The sequence below is a fragment of the Schistocerca gregaria genome, chromosome 1, assembly GCF_023897955.1.
Source record: "Schistocerca gregaria isolate iqSchGreg1 chromosome 1, iqSchGreg1.2, whole genome shotgun sequence".
In the NCBI taxonomy this organism is placed as follows: domain Eukaryota; kingdom Metazoa; phylum Arthropoda; class Insecta; order Orthoptera; family Acrididae; genus Schistocerca; species Schistocerca gregaria.
This window is the reverse complement of record NC_064920.1, coordinates 906117652-906134802: the sequence shown is the minus strand read 5'-3', so window position 1 is coordinate 906134802 and position 17151 is coordinate 906117652. Positions and strand designations below refer to the sequence as shown.

Genomic DNA, 17151 nt, shown 5'->3' with positions numbered 1-17151 from the left:
ACTGCTACGGTCGCAGGTTCGAATCCTGCCTCGGGCATGGATGTGTGTGATGTCCTTAGGTTAGTTAGATTAAAGTAGTTCTAAGTTCTAGGGGACTGATGACCACAGATGTTAAGTCCCATAGTGCTCAGAGCCATTTGAACCAACAACGTTCTGTTTACTGGTACGTCGAATTTTCGTTTCCTAGGAACAGTTTTTATATGTAAAGCAACTAGGGCTGAAGGAGCCGCAGCAAGGACACGGCATCTGACTCATCACTGCGACTCACACGGCGCAAAATACACAGGGAGAATGCGAACTCTACCAGCAAAACTTCGACTGTTGTGAGGGATATTTTTGTGTAAGTGGTTCAAATGGCTCTGAGCACTATGGGACTTAACTGCTGAGGTCATCAGTCCCCTAGAAGTTAGAACTACTTAAACCTAACTAATCTAAGGACATCACACACATCCATGCCCGAAGCAGGATTCGAACCTGCTACCGTAGCGGTCGCGCTGTTCCAGACTGTAGCGCCTAGAACCGCCCGGACATACCGGCCGGCTTTTGTGTAAGTATTTGGTGGCTTGTAACAGTAATTACATTTTGTTTGATATCTTACATTCACTTATCTTTGTAAGCGAACTGCGCTGAAAATATTTGTGCAAATTGCAAACTTCAACTTTAAGCGTTGAGGGTATTGTTTAGAAACCAGCTTGTTTAATTCATTCATGGTGCTTCCTGCTGGCGACAAAAATGCCCACTGTATTCTTTGTTCTGAAACATACGTTCAGTGTTCCCCTGTTCTGATTTGGGTTTGTTTTATCGGCGTACGTCAACAGTGATACACAGTGGTTTGAATAGCTACACTACATTGCATCTATAGAGAATTGTTGCACTACTCTGTGTTCTGGGTTGCATGATTTGGTGATAGCATATTATGGGTTTTTTCACTACTATGAACGTGTTTTCCCAGGAACAAAGCTAACCGGGCGAACAAACCGAATAAAACATAATAATATCCCGAAAACCTACAAAATTTTGACTGTTGAGTTCATGTTCACCCTTTGTACATCAGAACTGTTTCAAACCTTCCCAAACAAATGATTATCAGCGAGCAAGAAGACACGCTCCGCTATGAAGCGAGCACGGTGCTGCCACCTACCTTTGCGACGTCGCATTTCTCTTCATCGTGTTCGCTGGTCTGTTGCGAGCGCGTCACGGTAGCTGGCGCTGGCGTCGACGTGGACACGGGTGGCGACACCGGCGTCGGCGTCGGCGTCGCCGGGAACACGGGCGCGCCGCCTGGCGGCGTCTTGGCGAACTCTATGCGGCCGGCCTCGACAATAATGTTGGGGGGCGGCGGGTAGGTGGCGACCGGGTGCGTGGGCGGCGGCGGGGGCGGCAGCTGCTGCGCCGGGGGCTGCGGCGGCGGCGACGGCTGCTCGCCGCTCGCCTTGTTGTCATATGCCAGCAGCTGCGCCTTCTCCTCACATACTGGGTGGATTTGTCTGCAACGAGGGAACGCGCCAGGGTTAACGCCTGCACCGGCATGTTGAACTGATTGAATAATCTAATAGATTGCGCCGTCACAAATCTGCAAATACGTAGAAACGTAATCTCCACGAACACAATATAAGTTGCCCCATTTCATGGGCTCACTGGTCACTTTGAAGCCATGTACATGGCGTACAACTGTTACCTGACTGTCAAGTGACACTACATCGTAGACGTAAGTACTGGAGAAGTGGTGTGTATGTGCCAGTCGGATACGTAGAATCCCAAACCAGGCTTCAGTTGTTGTTGTCCGGTAGCTCCCAACAGTACACCACGTTGCGCTCGCCTCTGTATGACCCTGGAGCTTTTCTGTCGCAATCGAAGAGAACATTTACTCGCTGCAGAGTTGACTAGTCCATTGTTATACACGCTAGCAGCATACGAGGTTATTTTCTCATCTTGCACTGTTACTTAAGTTATCAAAAAGTGGAAATGTGACAGGTGAAGCATACCTAATTGTAGCTTTAGTAGGCCTAAGAAATAACTGATGAGTACCGTAGAACTACAAAGCGTACTGTTTTGACTAATCCTTAACTATTTCAGGGGACACTTGTCGCAGCTGAAGTAATGATATTAGTGGTAACCCACCGTGGAATAATGCTGCCAAAATCCACTGATCCTGACAAACGTGCGACGCCACTTGGAGTTACGTAAACCAAGTGATTGTCACATGCAGCACTTGAATAAATGTGTATGCAGTGATGAATCACGGTACAAGATTGTCGCTTTGATGACCTCGCGAAAGCCTTGGGAGTGAGCTTGCCTGGGGATTCTGTGAAATTCGAAGACAATGGAATAATCAGGAGCTGTTTCTGCTGTTTATGGTTGGGACTATTTACTTTCATCAAACGCAAAAAGGACGGAGCTGCTCATGAAAACATTTCAGGCAAAAGCCTGCCTATGACACAATGACATCAGCCAGGTTTCATAGCTGCTTGTACGTCCGAAAGAATTACATCAGCGTTCGTCGAAAATCAGATGGATTGCTATACTGCACAAGTAAGTCCCAACTGAACCTCACCTATACATCTTTGCAGTGAACTCTAAAACCGGCTGCATACCAAATAAAATCGCTCCAAGATCCGGCTGATATCCGAAATGCATTACCAACTGTGAAGGCTACAACTATTCTACATTCTATTATTACTGATCACGAAGGTATCGACCTTACGATTACTGCAGACAGTAGTAAATCAGGAGTGTGAACAAACACTACTACGTAAATACTTCTCAGCGAGAGGCAACATCTATTAGAATTGATTTTTCTAAATATTTGAACTGTATTCAAGCAGAAAATTTAGAATAAAGTTCACTGCATTTCCTTAATGACTAGTGCCTACACATACGTAATTTTATTCATTGAAACGCGTGTTAGCCCATTTAACTCTTAAGAATAAGGACAAAGAAAATAAACAGATGGTTTTCAATATTATTTGACTCACTTTCATAAAAGAGCTTTTACAATTTTAACAGTGCAATCCACGCCTGGATTGGAGAGAGACGTAGTTACTGCACTATACAGCTCATTTCCATAGTGTGTACACTTACATCTGCTTCACAAACCGAAGTACTTGACGAGTATGGACCCACCCAGATGATAAAACAATACAGTAACTGACAACCATTGTTTGGTACTGACCCATGAATTTCCTCGTGAACTACAAATTGAATAACCAAGAATTTTTCTGATATTTGATTGTTAGGAACATAATTCATCAGCAGTCGATTTTAATACCAAGTAAAAGATTTTAATTAATGTAAACAGTCTTTCTCAATAATATTCAAAAAGTTTCAAGTATTAATCGCATGACAAAATGTGCTTCTTTCCATATCATTTGCAAATAACATTATTTCGATGTCTTGATCGTTGGGAAATATTATGACTGTTACGACCATACAGTCCCGATGCACACAGACAGAACTGGGTGTACCGCGCGATTCGTCCACCAAACATACAAATCGAAATCGCGAGAATGGAAGGAGATACCATTCGGTTTTCAACTTTAAATATAATTTCGATATGTTGGTTGCATTTTATACGCAGCAACGTATAACATAAATTAAACCAAACGCACAGTCTATGCAATGCGTTTTCACCACTGCAAAACCATAAGATTTCGTGCAATCTTTTACTTAAATTTAGTGCACCATTATGACTGCAACGATTAACGAAAGGAAATTCAGTCTTAATTGCGCGAAGATGTAAATCTATAATACGGGAAAGAACCAAATTTTTTACGGGCTAATTTTCTTACAACCGGACGATAACTGTTTCATAGCGGCCGGTACTTTCCCTCTAGAGCTTCATCGAGAGGCGTCATAGATTTCTCTGTCACGTACAGTACAGCAAAAACAGATTCAAACACCTTTGAATTCAGACCTAACAGCTGTAGGGGCGACAAGCAGCGCTACAGACGTTACTAACGTAGGAGATTTCCGTAGGCGTGTCTGCGGTTGTGTTTCGTGGCCCGAAGTGACGCGGGCTGCCGGTCTCATTTGTCGCTCACGCAGTACTCGACTGAAAACCAACTTCAACAAACAAAAACCCACAACCTCTCTAAGTCTAGCAAGTTTACAAGTGTTCTGATTGCGGCAAACTTAAAACAGAGTGCTGAATACTGTAATTGCTTCTGTGGACCACTCGTGAGTCGCCGTTGTATAAACACAGGAAGGAAATAAAGCAGACAAAATGGCAATGCAAATGCACCAGTCACCCAACACTGCTGTGCTTTTGCTCACTGATCGTCAGCTACACACTCCAGATAAAATTTGCCTCATCTAGTTTTTCAAACTCGCGATTTCAAACAACTGTTGACCACAGTCGGAAACTAAGTCAAACTTCGAATGAAAACAGTTATCAACTGATTTTCTTGGATTTGGTTTTCTGCGTCAAAACATCTTTAGACGACCGTGACTGATTTCTTCATCAGCGGAAATAAAGAATGTAGTAATCGAAATGAAACACGTTAGTTGCTTTCAAGATGTTCTTGAGCTCACCGTGAAGTAATATGTTGCAGCTTAAATTTGTATACGCTTCTGTGAAAACTGTTTATACTAATAAAGTAATTAAGTTATCGGTTTAGTAGTGGTTTATTGTAAGATAAACTTTTTGTTTGTTAGAAAGGTGAATGACTTGAGATGGAAGTATTTTCTTGCATGAGTTTGACTGAATGTCTATTGGGGGAAGTTAAATGACGTGAGGTACGTTACACTGTGTTTAAAAAATTTATTTTATTACGTGAAAACTTGTACAGCAAAGACACAGAAAGGTTGGTTTGACTTTACGACTGACCACATATCAGAGTTTAAGAGTATTGGTTTACCTAAAAAATAAGACGTATGCTCTGATTAACTGGTTAAAAAGAACGCGGCAAGAATAGCTACACATTCAAAAAAATTATTAAAGCAAGGCAGTGAAGTATTTTAAAAGCATATTTCGATGCATGTGTATAAGCAATACCGTCTCTGACTTTTAAACACTTCTGGAAAATGCGTTTCCCAACACTACCTTGATGAAAAGCCGAACAGGTGCGGAAACTTGAAGTTGTGACGTTGGCGAGAAGTGGCGAAATTCAAAGTCTGTCTTGTGTTGTATCAACGAAGAGTTGGGTATTAAAAAACTCGCTTGCTATGTGATCGTAACGAGATCGTTATTTCACTAAACAGAAATCATAGTGAATGTTACTGAACTGTTTTCGTGCGATTTTAAAGCTACATAACATACATTTATGCAGTTTAATCCCCATTACGGTTATAAAGTGTTACATAGCAAAATGTAATGTAAATTGCACAACAGGAAACAATGTTCATGTCTTCAAGTTTCCTAAAGGCGATGTAATGACACAGAAATGGCATGATTTTGCAGATACTACTTATTCAATGCTAAGGTTCGTTTTGAGTGTAATATAATACTGTGTGTTTTAGATTATATGTTATTATTTGCAGAGTAAATTTTCTTGAATACATTAAGATTCATGTACTTCACTGCACATTTTTCAGGTGTGTCACAGAAATTTCAATGCTAACGGAATTATGTGGGAAACATCAGGCACAGATGGAAAACCCTTAAATGCTGCACTTTCAAAAACATAGTTTCATTCAAATGCCAAGCTTGGCATTTTTCTGTTCTGTCCACACTTTCTCTCTTCAGATGCACGACTATCCAGAGAAGGATTAGAAGTAAAAGCTCATTGGAGGCAGCAGTATCGGAAGAAAGCATGAAGATCAGTGTTGCGTGCGATAATGATTGTTTAAAAAGAATGTCATATAACAGCAATCATGAACTGAAAGATGAAATTGACGTAATATCTTTACAGACGAACTGGGTGAAAACAGTGAAAGAAGAGTTATTTTTTATGTGTATCGATCTGTCTGTGCAATCCCAGCATTTAGTGCATATTGTGATTGATAATCATTTGAAATTTGAGATCTATTCAGAAGGTTTTTCATTAAACAAAAGTATAGCTACTGACTTTCTTCATGAAATTTTACTGGTAGCAGAATATTGTGTGAATACAACCGACTTCTATGTGGACACTTAAGAGTATTGTATAAAACTATTATGTGGAAGGTGGGAATGGTTTTACTAAACCAGCATACGAAAATAGCACATTTTTTTCAAAGATGTTAGCGACTTTGCTTACAAACGTGAAAGTCATGTTGAATATGCTACGCACAACGTTAATCGTAATCATGCATTCTTAATTGTATAAGCCTCATAACCACATAAACAACTATGCGTGTTCTCTCAGTTAACTATATACAAGTACCAAAAATCGCTAATTTTACGAGCCTCACAATTCTTTTGCTCTTCGCTGCTAAATATTACGACCGCTGCCTGGGTATGACTTTAGGATAAGGTTGTTTGGATTTGATGTTGGTCATAAATTTCAATGTAAATTGTGAGGTTTTTACATGATGAAAATTTGAATTCACATTTTAGCGTTAACATCACTGACGATACATTATCTGATAATAATGAAAATATTTTAATATCTGTCAGCAAAAGTACGCCGTTGTTGCAAGCATAAAACAATGTCGTAGTAGTTTGGAGTAGAAACAATATCGAAAAAAATATACACTACTCTCCATTAAAATTGCTACACCAAGAAGAAATGCAGATGGTAAACGGGTATTCATTGGACAAATATATTATACTAGAACTGACATGTGATTTTTCACGCAATTTGGGCGCATAGATCCTGAGAAATCAGTACCCAGAACAACCACCTCTGCCGTAATAACGGATTTGATAAGCCTGGGCATTGAGTCAAACAGAGCTTGTATGGCGTGTACAGGTACAGCTGCCCATGCAGCTTCAACACAATACCGCAGTTCATCAAGAGTAGTGACTGGCGTATTGTGACGAGCCAGATGCTCGGCCACCATTGACTAGACGTTTTCAATTGGTGAGAGATCTGGAGAATGTGCTGGCCTGGGCAGCAGTCTAACATTTTCTGTATCCAGAAAGGCCCGTACAGGAACTGCAACATGCGATCGTGCATTATCCTGCTGAAATGTATGGTTTTGCAGGAATCGAATGAAGGGTAGAGCCAGGGGTCGTACCACATCTGAAATGTAACGTCCACTGTTTAGAGTGCCGTCAATGCGAACAAGAGGTGACCGAACGCTTCCAATGTGCGTTCACCGCGATGTCGCCAAACACGGATGCGGCCATCATGATGCTGTAAACAAGAACTGAATTCATCCGAAAAAATGACGTTTTGGCATTCGTGCATCCAGGTTCGTCGTTGAGTACAGCATCGCAGGCGCTATTGTCTGTGATGCAGCGCCAAGGGTAACCGCAGCCACGGTCTCTGAGCCGACTCAGGTCTCGCTTCCCACGCTCGGGTTCCCGGGTTCGATTCCCGGCGGGGTCAGGGATTTTCTCTGCCTCGTGATGACTAGGTATTGTGTGCTGTCCATAGGTTAGTTAGGTTTAAGTAGTTCTAAGTTCTAGGGGACTGATGGCCATAGATTTTAAGTCCTATAGTGCTAAGAGCCATTTGAGCCATTTTTTTGTTGACTCAGGGATCGAATCGTGGCTGCACGATCCGTTACAGCCATGCGGATAAGATGCCTGTCGTCTTTACTGCTTGGGATCCAGCACGGCGTTCCGTATTACCCTCCTGAACCCACCGATTCCATATTCTGTGAACAGTCATTGGATCTCGACCAACGCGAGCAGCAATGTCACGATGCGATAATCCGCAATCGCGATAGGCCTCAACCCGATCTTTATCAAAGTCGTAAACGTGATGGTACGCATTTCTCCTCTTGACACGAGGCAACACAACACCGTTTCACCGGTCAACGGCGGTCAACTGCTGTTTGTGTATGAGAAATCGGTTGGAAGCTTTCCTCATGTCAGCACGTTGTAGGTGTCGCCACCGGCGCCAACCTCGTGTGAATGCTCTGAAAAGCTAACCATTTGCATGTCACAGCATATTCTTCCTGTCGGTTAAATTTCGCGTCTGCAGCACGTCATCTTCGTGGGGTAGCAATTTTAATGGCCAATAGTGTACACAAAAAGATAAAGGGATCAAACGAAGACTGGGAAATCAGGAGAGGGATGGTACTTGGCCGGAGTGGGGCGCTCGAAGTGTGGAAGTGGCGCAGCTGCCTCACCTGGGCGACGCGGCAGGCCGGGTCCTGTCGGCGGCGTCCGCCTGCAGCGGCACCTCCGCCTTGGCCGGGCCGCCGCCGCGGCGCCCGCCGGCCGCCCTGCAACACACGTAACACAGCTCAGCTTAGCTCTCCACACAGCTTACACGCTGCGCTCAGGTTACTTCAGCTACTTGTGAGAACCTTGTACCATGTAAAAGCACCGTCTCGCAGATCAAAGTTCTTACCTCTCTCCTCCCTTCCTTCCTTCCTTTAATGAAAAATGAACCCGAACTCCACCGACAAAAGTTAGGAGTATGTTGTATAAGGACCCGCGCTTCTTCGTCTCATTACAGAATATTGGGTTTCGTTAGATTTCTTACCAGCACTTATCTTTACAATGGGATAGGAATGATGATGGAAATAGGATCACATTTGAGGAAGTGGAGAAAATGGTCAATTGATTGCAGTGCAATAAAGCGGCTGGATTGGATGAAATTAAGTCGGAACTCATCAAATGCAGTGGAATGTCAAGTCTTAAATGGCTTCACAGGATAAGTGAAATGGCGTGGGAGTCGGGACAGGTTCCATCAGACTGGACGAAAGTAGTTATCACACCAATCTTTAAACATGGAAACAGAAAAGATTGTAACAACTACAGAGGTATCTCTTTAATCAGCGTTGTGGGTAAAATCTTCTCAGGTATTGTTGAAAGGAAAGTGCGAGTATTAGTTGAGGACCAATTGGATGAAAATCAGTGTGGGTTTAGGCCTCTTAGAGGATGTCAGGACCAGATCTTTAGTTTACGGCAAATAATGGAGAAGTGTTATGAGTGGATCAGGGAACTGTATCTATGCTTTATAGATCTAGAAAAGGCATATGACCGGGTCCCTAAGAGGAAGTTATTGTCTGTTCTACGAGATTATGGAATAGGAGACAAACTTTTGCAAGCAATTACATGTCTTTACATGGGTAGTCAGGCAGCAGTTAGAGTTGACGGTAAATTGAGTCCATGGTTCAGAGTAGTTTCAGGGGTAAGACAAGGCTGCAACCTGTCTCCACTGTTGTTCATATTATTTATGGATCATATGTCGAAAACAATAGACTGGCTGGGTGAGATTAAGATATGTGAACACAAAATAAGCAGTCTTGCATATGCAGATGACTTAGTTGTGATGGCAGATTCGATTGAAAGTTTGCAAAGTAATAATTCAGACCTAGATCTGAAATGTAAGGAGTATGGTATGAAGATTAGCATCTCCAAAACGAAAGTAATGTCAGTGGGAAAGACATATAAACGGATTGAGTGCCAAATAGGAGTAACAAAGTTAGAACAGGTGGACCGTTTCAAGTACTTAGGATGCATGTTCTCGCACGATGGCAACATAGTGAAAGAACTGGAAGCGAGGTGTAGCAAAGCTAAAGCAGTGAGCGCTCAGCTACGATCTACTCTCTTCTGTAAGAAGGAAGTCAGTACCAAGAATAAGTTATCTGTGCACCGTTCAATCTTTCGACCAACTTTGCTGTATGGGAGCGAAAGCTGGGTGGATTCAGGTTACCTTATCAATAAGGTTGAGGTTACACATATGAAAGTAGCTATGATGATTGCAGGTACTAGTAGATGGGAACAATGGCAGGAGGGTGTCCACAATGAGGAAATCAAAGAAAAACTGGGAATGAACTCTATATATGTAGCAGTCAAGGCGAACAGGCTTAGTGGTGGGGTCATGTTACACGCATGGGAGAAGCAAGGTTACCCAAGAGACTCATGGGTTCAGCAGTAGAGGGTAGGAGGAGTCGGGGTAGGCCAAGGAGAAGATACCTGGATTTGGTTAAGAATGATTTTGAAGTAATAGGCTTAGCATCAGCAGAGGCACCAATGTTAGCACTGAATAGGGGATGATGGACGAATTTTATAAGGGGGACTAAGCTCCAGACTGAACGCTGAGAGGCATAAAGAGTCTTAAATGGTGATGATGATGCTTTGTGTACCATGTTTGGAAATAAACTTCCTCCATTAACTAACGGTACTTCTGGTGAGATCAGCACTGCCTACTTATCTCTTTCTGTACTGCCCGATTGGATCGTGGGGTTGAGTTTCTCTCGACAGTGATACACAGCAGTGTTCATAGGTTTACTGGAGAGAGTTGATCTATATGACCCTCGTCTCTAGGTGCCCTAGTTGCCACGGAACAGAAATGCAACGACGCTGTTTCAGCAGCGACGGCAGCTCCAGTCACAGTGAGTTATATCTGAGAGTTGTTAAATCACTCACTGTTTTGCGCTGTGTGTTCTAGGGATTGCATATTAGAGTCGTTTTTACTACTGTCAAGATATTTTCACAGAATGAAGGATAACTGAGATAGAAAGTCTGGTAAATCGATATTATGTTATTACTCTGTAACGAGACCATTATAGCAAAATACTTGCAAAATATTCTAAACGTATGTCTGTGGACTTCGGGTTCACCACGTGTTATAAAACAGAAATAGTAACATTCACAACGTCTAAACGTGTATCATAGCTAAACAAGCAACATGAGCTTTATGTTCGACGATTTCTCGTTGGACATTTATTGAATTCCAGAGAAAATGGCAGGTTTCAAAAAACTCAATCCATTTTCATACACTAAGCGTAATGTTCGGGCGGAGTTTAGTTTAGTTTTTAAGCGTAATGTGTTCATTTCCATACACCAATAAAAAGGAAGGCTCTGCAACATGCCATTGTAATCAGACATTGTTAAATAGCATTATTACATAACTTTTTCATGGCAGTTAAGTAAAACAGGAGTCGACCAGCGTTTAGGGCAATGTAATTAGCGTCACGATCCACGTTTTCCAAGGCCCACCTACAGCAGCTGGCGCTAACGCCAGGATCATTCCTGCATCGGGGCTAGACTGATTCTATTTTCTGACTGACGTTCTTCATGCTGAAGGCAAACATTCCAATCCTCCTCTTTGCTTCACAGACAACATTTTCGATTCTAAATAAGACTTAATTTATAAGAACTTTTAATGAAGAAATGTTCAAATGTGTGTGAATTCTTAAGGGACCAAACAAGTGAGATCACTACTTAAACTGACTTAAACTAACATACGTTAAGAACAGCACACACACTCACGGGACGACTCGAACCTCCGTCGGGAGAGACCGCGCAATAAGGCATTAAGGACACGTCTCCATGAAATCATGTCGGCAGATGGAAAACTGTTACCATGACGTGGTCCTAGCGTCACAAGTGAAGCAACTTGGAACTGAACGGTGAGCGCATGGTGACGGGCGGCATCAGAGTGTATCATCGTGTCGAAAATTGGCGCAGTACCCTCTGGTGCCACCGCAGAAGGCCAAGAAGCTGGCATAAGCCACCAGCCGGGCACGCTTCTGCAGAGGTCCTGCGAACAAAGATGGTGCTAACGAACCCCCCTCCCCTTCCCCGCCAGTAATAAGCAACCACCTAATGAGGGCGCCGCTTATCGCGGGGATCCCCGAGCGCACTTGTTCGCTGCTTGTCGGCTGCACACTGTTTCCCGCCGGATACGGCCGCGGAACATTGGGAACGCTACCAATTAGAGCCCACGTCCGTGCCGCCGTCTCTCACACGCTGCCGTGGTGCATCTCGTCCCAACGCCGTATTTCTTAATTAGGAACATCTCATACTCGCTAGTCCAGAGCAAAATGGAAGTAAGCAACAAAGAGAAACGCTCTCCAGTTGGTTCCCCTTTTAGGTTCCAGAATAATGTATTCCATGCTACAAATAGTGCAGCCAATTAAAATAATGATAATACACATTCCAGCCACATCGTGACCACCTGTCGAAAGCCTGAATAGCCACCTGCGGACCGCTGCGAGACTTTCAGGAAGAGAAGCAGTCACCGACAGGGATGTGGTGCCATGTTCCCGGTTATGTCTCCCACGGGGAGATGCTTGTTCAGAAATAATGAGACACAGGCAAACAAGAACAAGGGTTTAGTTGACCACAGTAGAAACATTTAATAACAACGGAAAACTCCTCTCAATAAAAAATCATGCAACTTCTTGGCCACTAACAGGCACAAGCCTGGAACACACAGTGAATAAACGTAGTAGTACGTCAAAACTATGCCGCTGATAATCCCTAACGACGTGAACTTCTCTGAATGTCACTGCGGTGGCTTCCGACCGGGTCCTGACTGGTGGGCTGCTAAGAGCTGGCGCTCCGTTTGAGCGAACTGCCGACGTTTGCTTGCGCCGCCCTGTATTGCGGGGTCGCAGAGGGATTCGTGCCGTTCAGGTTCCGCGTACGTGATGCGGGCGAGGAAATACACCCTTGGCACGGAGGACCTCTGGTGGCGCCTGTCATCTGTCGTCGTTGTGATCGATGCTGTCCGGGAAGATAACGCCTTGTTATTATGCAAACCCGTCGCGCTTCAGTGTCTGAGGGGTTGCCGATGCATGTAGGCGGTCGGCTCCCCCTCCAGTGCCATGGCCAAATGCGCTGGGTTTCTCGGTTGAGGATTCATTGTGCGAACAGCGATTGGAAATGGCGCCATAGACTCTCGATTGGATTTAAGTACTGGGAGTTTGGTGGCCAGGGGAGTATGGTTAACTCATCCTAGTGCTCTTCGAATAACGCACATACACTGCGAGCTGTGCAACACGTTTCATTATCTTGCTGGTAGATGCCATCGTTTCGACAAAAAACAAATTGCTGGTCCCTAACAATAGATACATACTTCCGATGATCCACTGCGAATACCTGAATGACGAGGTCACCCATGGAAGCCACGAAAGCACTACCCAGGCCATATCGATTCCTCCTGGTTGCAGATGTTTCACGCCGTACACGCCAAAGGCCATCTGTCCGATGGACCACAAAACGTGATTCGTCTGAAATGGCCACCTGTCGTCACTCAGTTGTGTGTCAAGTTGTGATACTGGCCATCGACGAACAGAAGTCAGCATGGATGCATGAACCAGTCGCTGAACGGTCGTTGAAGAGACACTGTTGATAGACGCCCAGTTCATTTGCGCGGTCAACTGTTCAACAGTTGCACGTATGTTCGCCCCTACACAGCTCCGCAGCCGTCGTTCACGTCTGTCATCTATGGCTCATGGTGCACGACAGTAGACGTGGCGCCAGTTTTGGACTGCGCCATTTCGCCGTGCACGGTATACTTTAATCACGGCGGCACGTGGACAGTTAGAAAATTATCCGTTTAGGAAATGATTCTACCCTTGGCACGAAAACAAAGGACCATGCCCGTGCCCGTTTGGAAGTCAGATAAATCGGTCCGTTTATGCATTATGGCAGCGATTGCAGTGTTACTGCGTCTCTCTGACATACTTTATAAAACCTCCACTGATAGTACTGCCATCTGCTGTTTCTAAGTGGTTAATGCAGGCTGACGTCGAAAATAGGCGGTGGCCACATTAATGTTGCTGGATCGTGTAATAATAATAGGCAGTTGACATTACATTGTCAATTTCGTTGGTTAGCTACAAGGTATTATCAAATGGAAAAAATGAAATTACATAATGCATACTTTGTTCGGAATTATGTTTCTATAGTCCTGGTCCACAACGAAATCCCCTCACCACAGTACCGCATTACGTTGCTAGAGGTACCTACAGAAAATGCCTTACCCCCCAATGAAAGTGGAGTATCGTGCAGTAATTCGTTTTCTGCATGTAAGGGGAACGATGCCCCACCAATCCATGCTGCATTGGTGAACATGTGCGTCTATAATGCATAATGACACGGTACAGTACTTCAGTGGCGCTCACTTTTCCACTGTGGTCTGAATATCGAAGAATGAGGAGTCAGGCACTCTCTCTGTGAAGAACAGGAAATCGCAAGAGAAGTGAAGGCTGTAGCCCTTGATAATTAGCTTATTGCAATAGAGTTGTCAGTGGAAAAAATGAAAATCGGTTATGGATAGGTTACCGACACCCTACGTGATATTTTGAAGATGGCGAAAGACGCCACCCATTGCTCACGCAGCGGAACTGTTGCAGCTATGTCAGGACAATCGAAGTGACTTCTTTAGCCTCCTAGCCACCTGGCTTTACCACTTGCGTATAATTAAATCTACGCTCAGAGATCCAGTATGGCAACGAAACTTGGTAGATATTCTGATCCGTTAAAGCGGAACCGAAGTAAGCTGAAAAAAAAAAATAATTCCACTTTTGACCAACAGGTACAAATCTGGCACTGTGAATTCAGAAAAGACGTACAGAAATGTATCCTTATGTAATGGATTAAGAATGGGACATGGACAGAAACAGTCAAATAAGTGAAAGAGGCATAATGTTGACTTTATCATTAAACGCCACTTACACAATTTCTTCGGTATGAACATTGGTGACGCCGACAAGATGCTGCATCCGTGAAATGCCGTGATCAATGTCGCTGGTAGCAGTTCCGTTGGAATCTGAGGAACGTGTTACTTTATACTGGTCGTAAGATCGTGTAGAGATCGAAAGTGTCCCTGTTAAACGCTTTCTTGTAGATATTCCTAGTGCGAGAAGTCACATAGATTCGGATCAGGTGTCCTTGCAGGCCATGCAACTGGAAAACCTCTGGAGTTTACTTTCGAGGTGGAATGTTTCCTGAACAGCCGAACTGCAGACCTCTAATACCGAAGCCGCCGCCAAATCATTCATCGGAGTAAAAATGTATAGTATTGAAGAACGAATGTGTAGAGAAAGGCTAACACGATTACCAAGTTTGCAGAGCGCAGCTTGAAAGTAACAGTGCACCAGTAAAATAAGCCTCTTCAGCCGAATCTCCATGAGGTCCACACATCAATAAAAACGTACTACATCCATTCTCTGCAAACTAGCGTGAAGAGCATGACAGAGGGTACCTGTCATTGTACTTGTTATTGGGGCTTCTCGAGCGCGGGTATAGATTGTTTTAACGTCTTTGGGATCGTTGAAGTTAGTCTAAAGTTATCCTCGAGGTCCCTACATGTGCCGTAAGTGAGGGATATAGCACATCCCTAGATTTATCATTTGAAGCGGGTTCCTGAAATTTTGTTAGTTCGCGTTCTCGAGACTGTTTGCTGCTATCTTCAAGCGTGTGCCAGTGTAGTTTCTTCAGCATCTCTATGACACTATACCATGGGTCAAACAAGATTATGATCATTCGTCCTGCCCTTGTCTGCCTATGTTCAATAGTCCCTGATCTTATTTGGTGAGACTGCCAGAACTTGGCAGTAATATTGTACGATATGTTACGCAAGTCTTTTGTAAGCAATCTCCTTTGTAGACTGATGAATCTTCTCCGCATGCTATCAACGAACCGGAGTCTGAAGCCTACTTTACCTACGCCTGAGCCTACGTGATCGTCCCATTAAACATCCCCAAAAATTGGCGCACCAGGTATTTGCATGAGTTGACCGATTCTGATTGTGACTCGTTGATATTTTAATCACAGGACACTAGGTTTTTTGCATTTTGTGAAGGGCACAAATTTAAATTTCTGAATATTTAAAGCAAATTCCGAATGCTTGCACCAGTTTGAAATCTTATCAATATTTGTGCAGCTTGCTTGAGACATTACTTCGTTATACGAGGGTTGGAACTTAAATAGTGGCAACTATTTATTCACAACCGATACAAAAGAGTTACATGTTTGCACCTGTAATTTTCCTCAAAGTAGTCGTCAGCGTTGTGTAGAGGCCGTTGCCAGCGCTGTGGAAAGCATAGTATACCGTTATCAGAGCCTGTTCTGTTGATGGTGTGAAAGGAGCGGTCTACTGCCTGTAGAATCTCTGGAACAGTTCTGAGGACGATGCCACGAAGTGGTTCCTTCATCTTCGGAATCAAATCAAAGTCACAAGGACATTAGTCCGAGGAGTATGGTGGATGGTACAGTACTTCCCAGCCCCATCGACCGAACACAGCAGCCACTGCTTGCGTTGTATGCGCCCGCGCACTGTCGCGCAAAATGATGGGCGGGTTGCGCAGCAAGTGTCGCCGCTTCTTTCGCAAAGCTGGTCGCAGGTGATGCTCCAAAAACGAACAGAAACACTGTGCATTGACGGTCTGCCGTGGAGGAACGTAATGCGTTAGGATAACACCATCACAATCGTACATGAGAATCACCATAACTTCAGACCGCTCCATTCGCACCATCAACAGAACAGGTTCTGCTAACGGTATACTACGCCTTCCACATCGCTGGCAACGGGTTCTGGTGACTACTTTGAAGGACAGAAACAGGTGCAAACATATATCTCTTTTGTATCGGTTGTGAATAAATAGTTGCCACTATTTAAGTTCCAACCCTCGTATGCAACTGCATCGTCTGTGAATAGTCTGAAATTACTATTAATATTGTCTGTAGACTCATTAATACAAAAAATAAATAGCAATGGTCGCAATGCACTTCCGTGGGGAAAATAAGCGAAGGCGCCGTATTAAGTCAAATGTGTTATAAAGTAAAAAATTAGTGGGTCTGCTTAACTGCCTTGATTCCCGGCATTCAGGACGTCATTGAAAACAGTGCGAATCGGGCTTCGCATGATCGAAATTTTCGGAATCCATGCTAGTTGATACTGATAAGGCTATTCTGTTTACGATACCTCATTAGCTACTTAGAAGACAAAACGACAAGAAAAAGACTTGTTACCAATTTTATGGATACTGTCATTTTGCCAAGCTACCAACATAGCACCTACGGATTGTAAGTTATTGATTAAAATCTACATATAGCATGATCTTAATATTTTGGGCTTTTGAACTGAAAATTGAGAATTAATCTTCTCGGTGTTTCATATGTGAAATGATCGACAGTACTTGAGCGTCAAGCGAGAGGCCATTGCTACACGAAAATAGATTTCAAATACTGTTTAAAATTACTTCCAGAAGTTTATTTTGTCCACAGTTCAGTTGCTGCCACACATAGATGACAATAACAACAATAACGGAAACAAATCCAATGTCATTAATGATGATAACTTCCTCTACTACTACTACTACTACTACTAATAATAATAATAATAATAATAATAATAATAATAATAATAATAA

The 17151-nt window shown here is 43.4% G+C and overlaps 1 protein-coding gene across 1 annotated transcript in view; it reads right to left on the bottom strand.

Moving 5' to 3' along the window:
* LOC126274704 (uncharacterized) overlaps positions 1–17151 on the bottom strand; it is a 1213049-nt gene that overhangs the window by 591428 nt on the left and 604470 nt on the right. The window contains exons 2-3 of the mRNA XM_049977135.1: positions 8161–8256; positions 1142–1487 (exon numbers count right to left, since the gene is read on the bottom strand). Of these exons, the coding sequence (XP_049833092.1) occupies positions 1142–1487; positions 8161–8256 (442 nt within the window). The remainder of the gene's footprint in view (positions 1–1141; positions 1488–8160; positions 8257–17151) is intronic.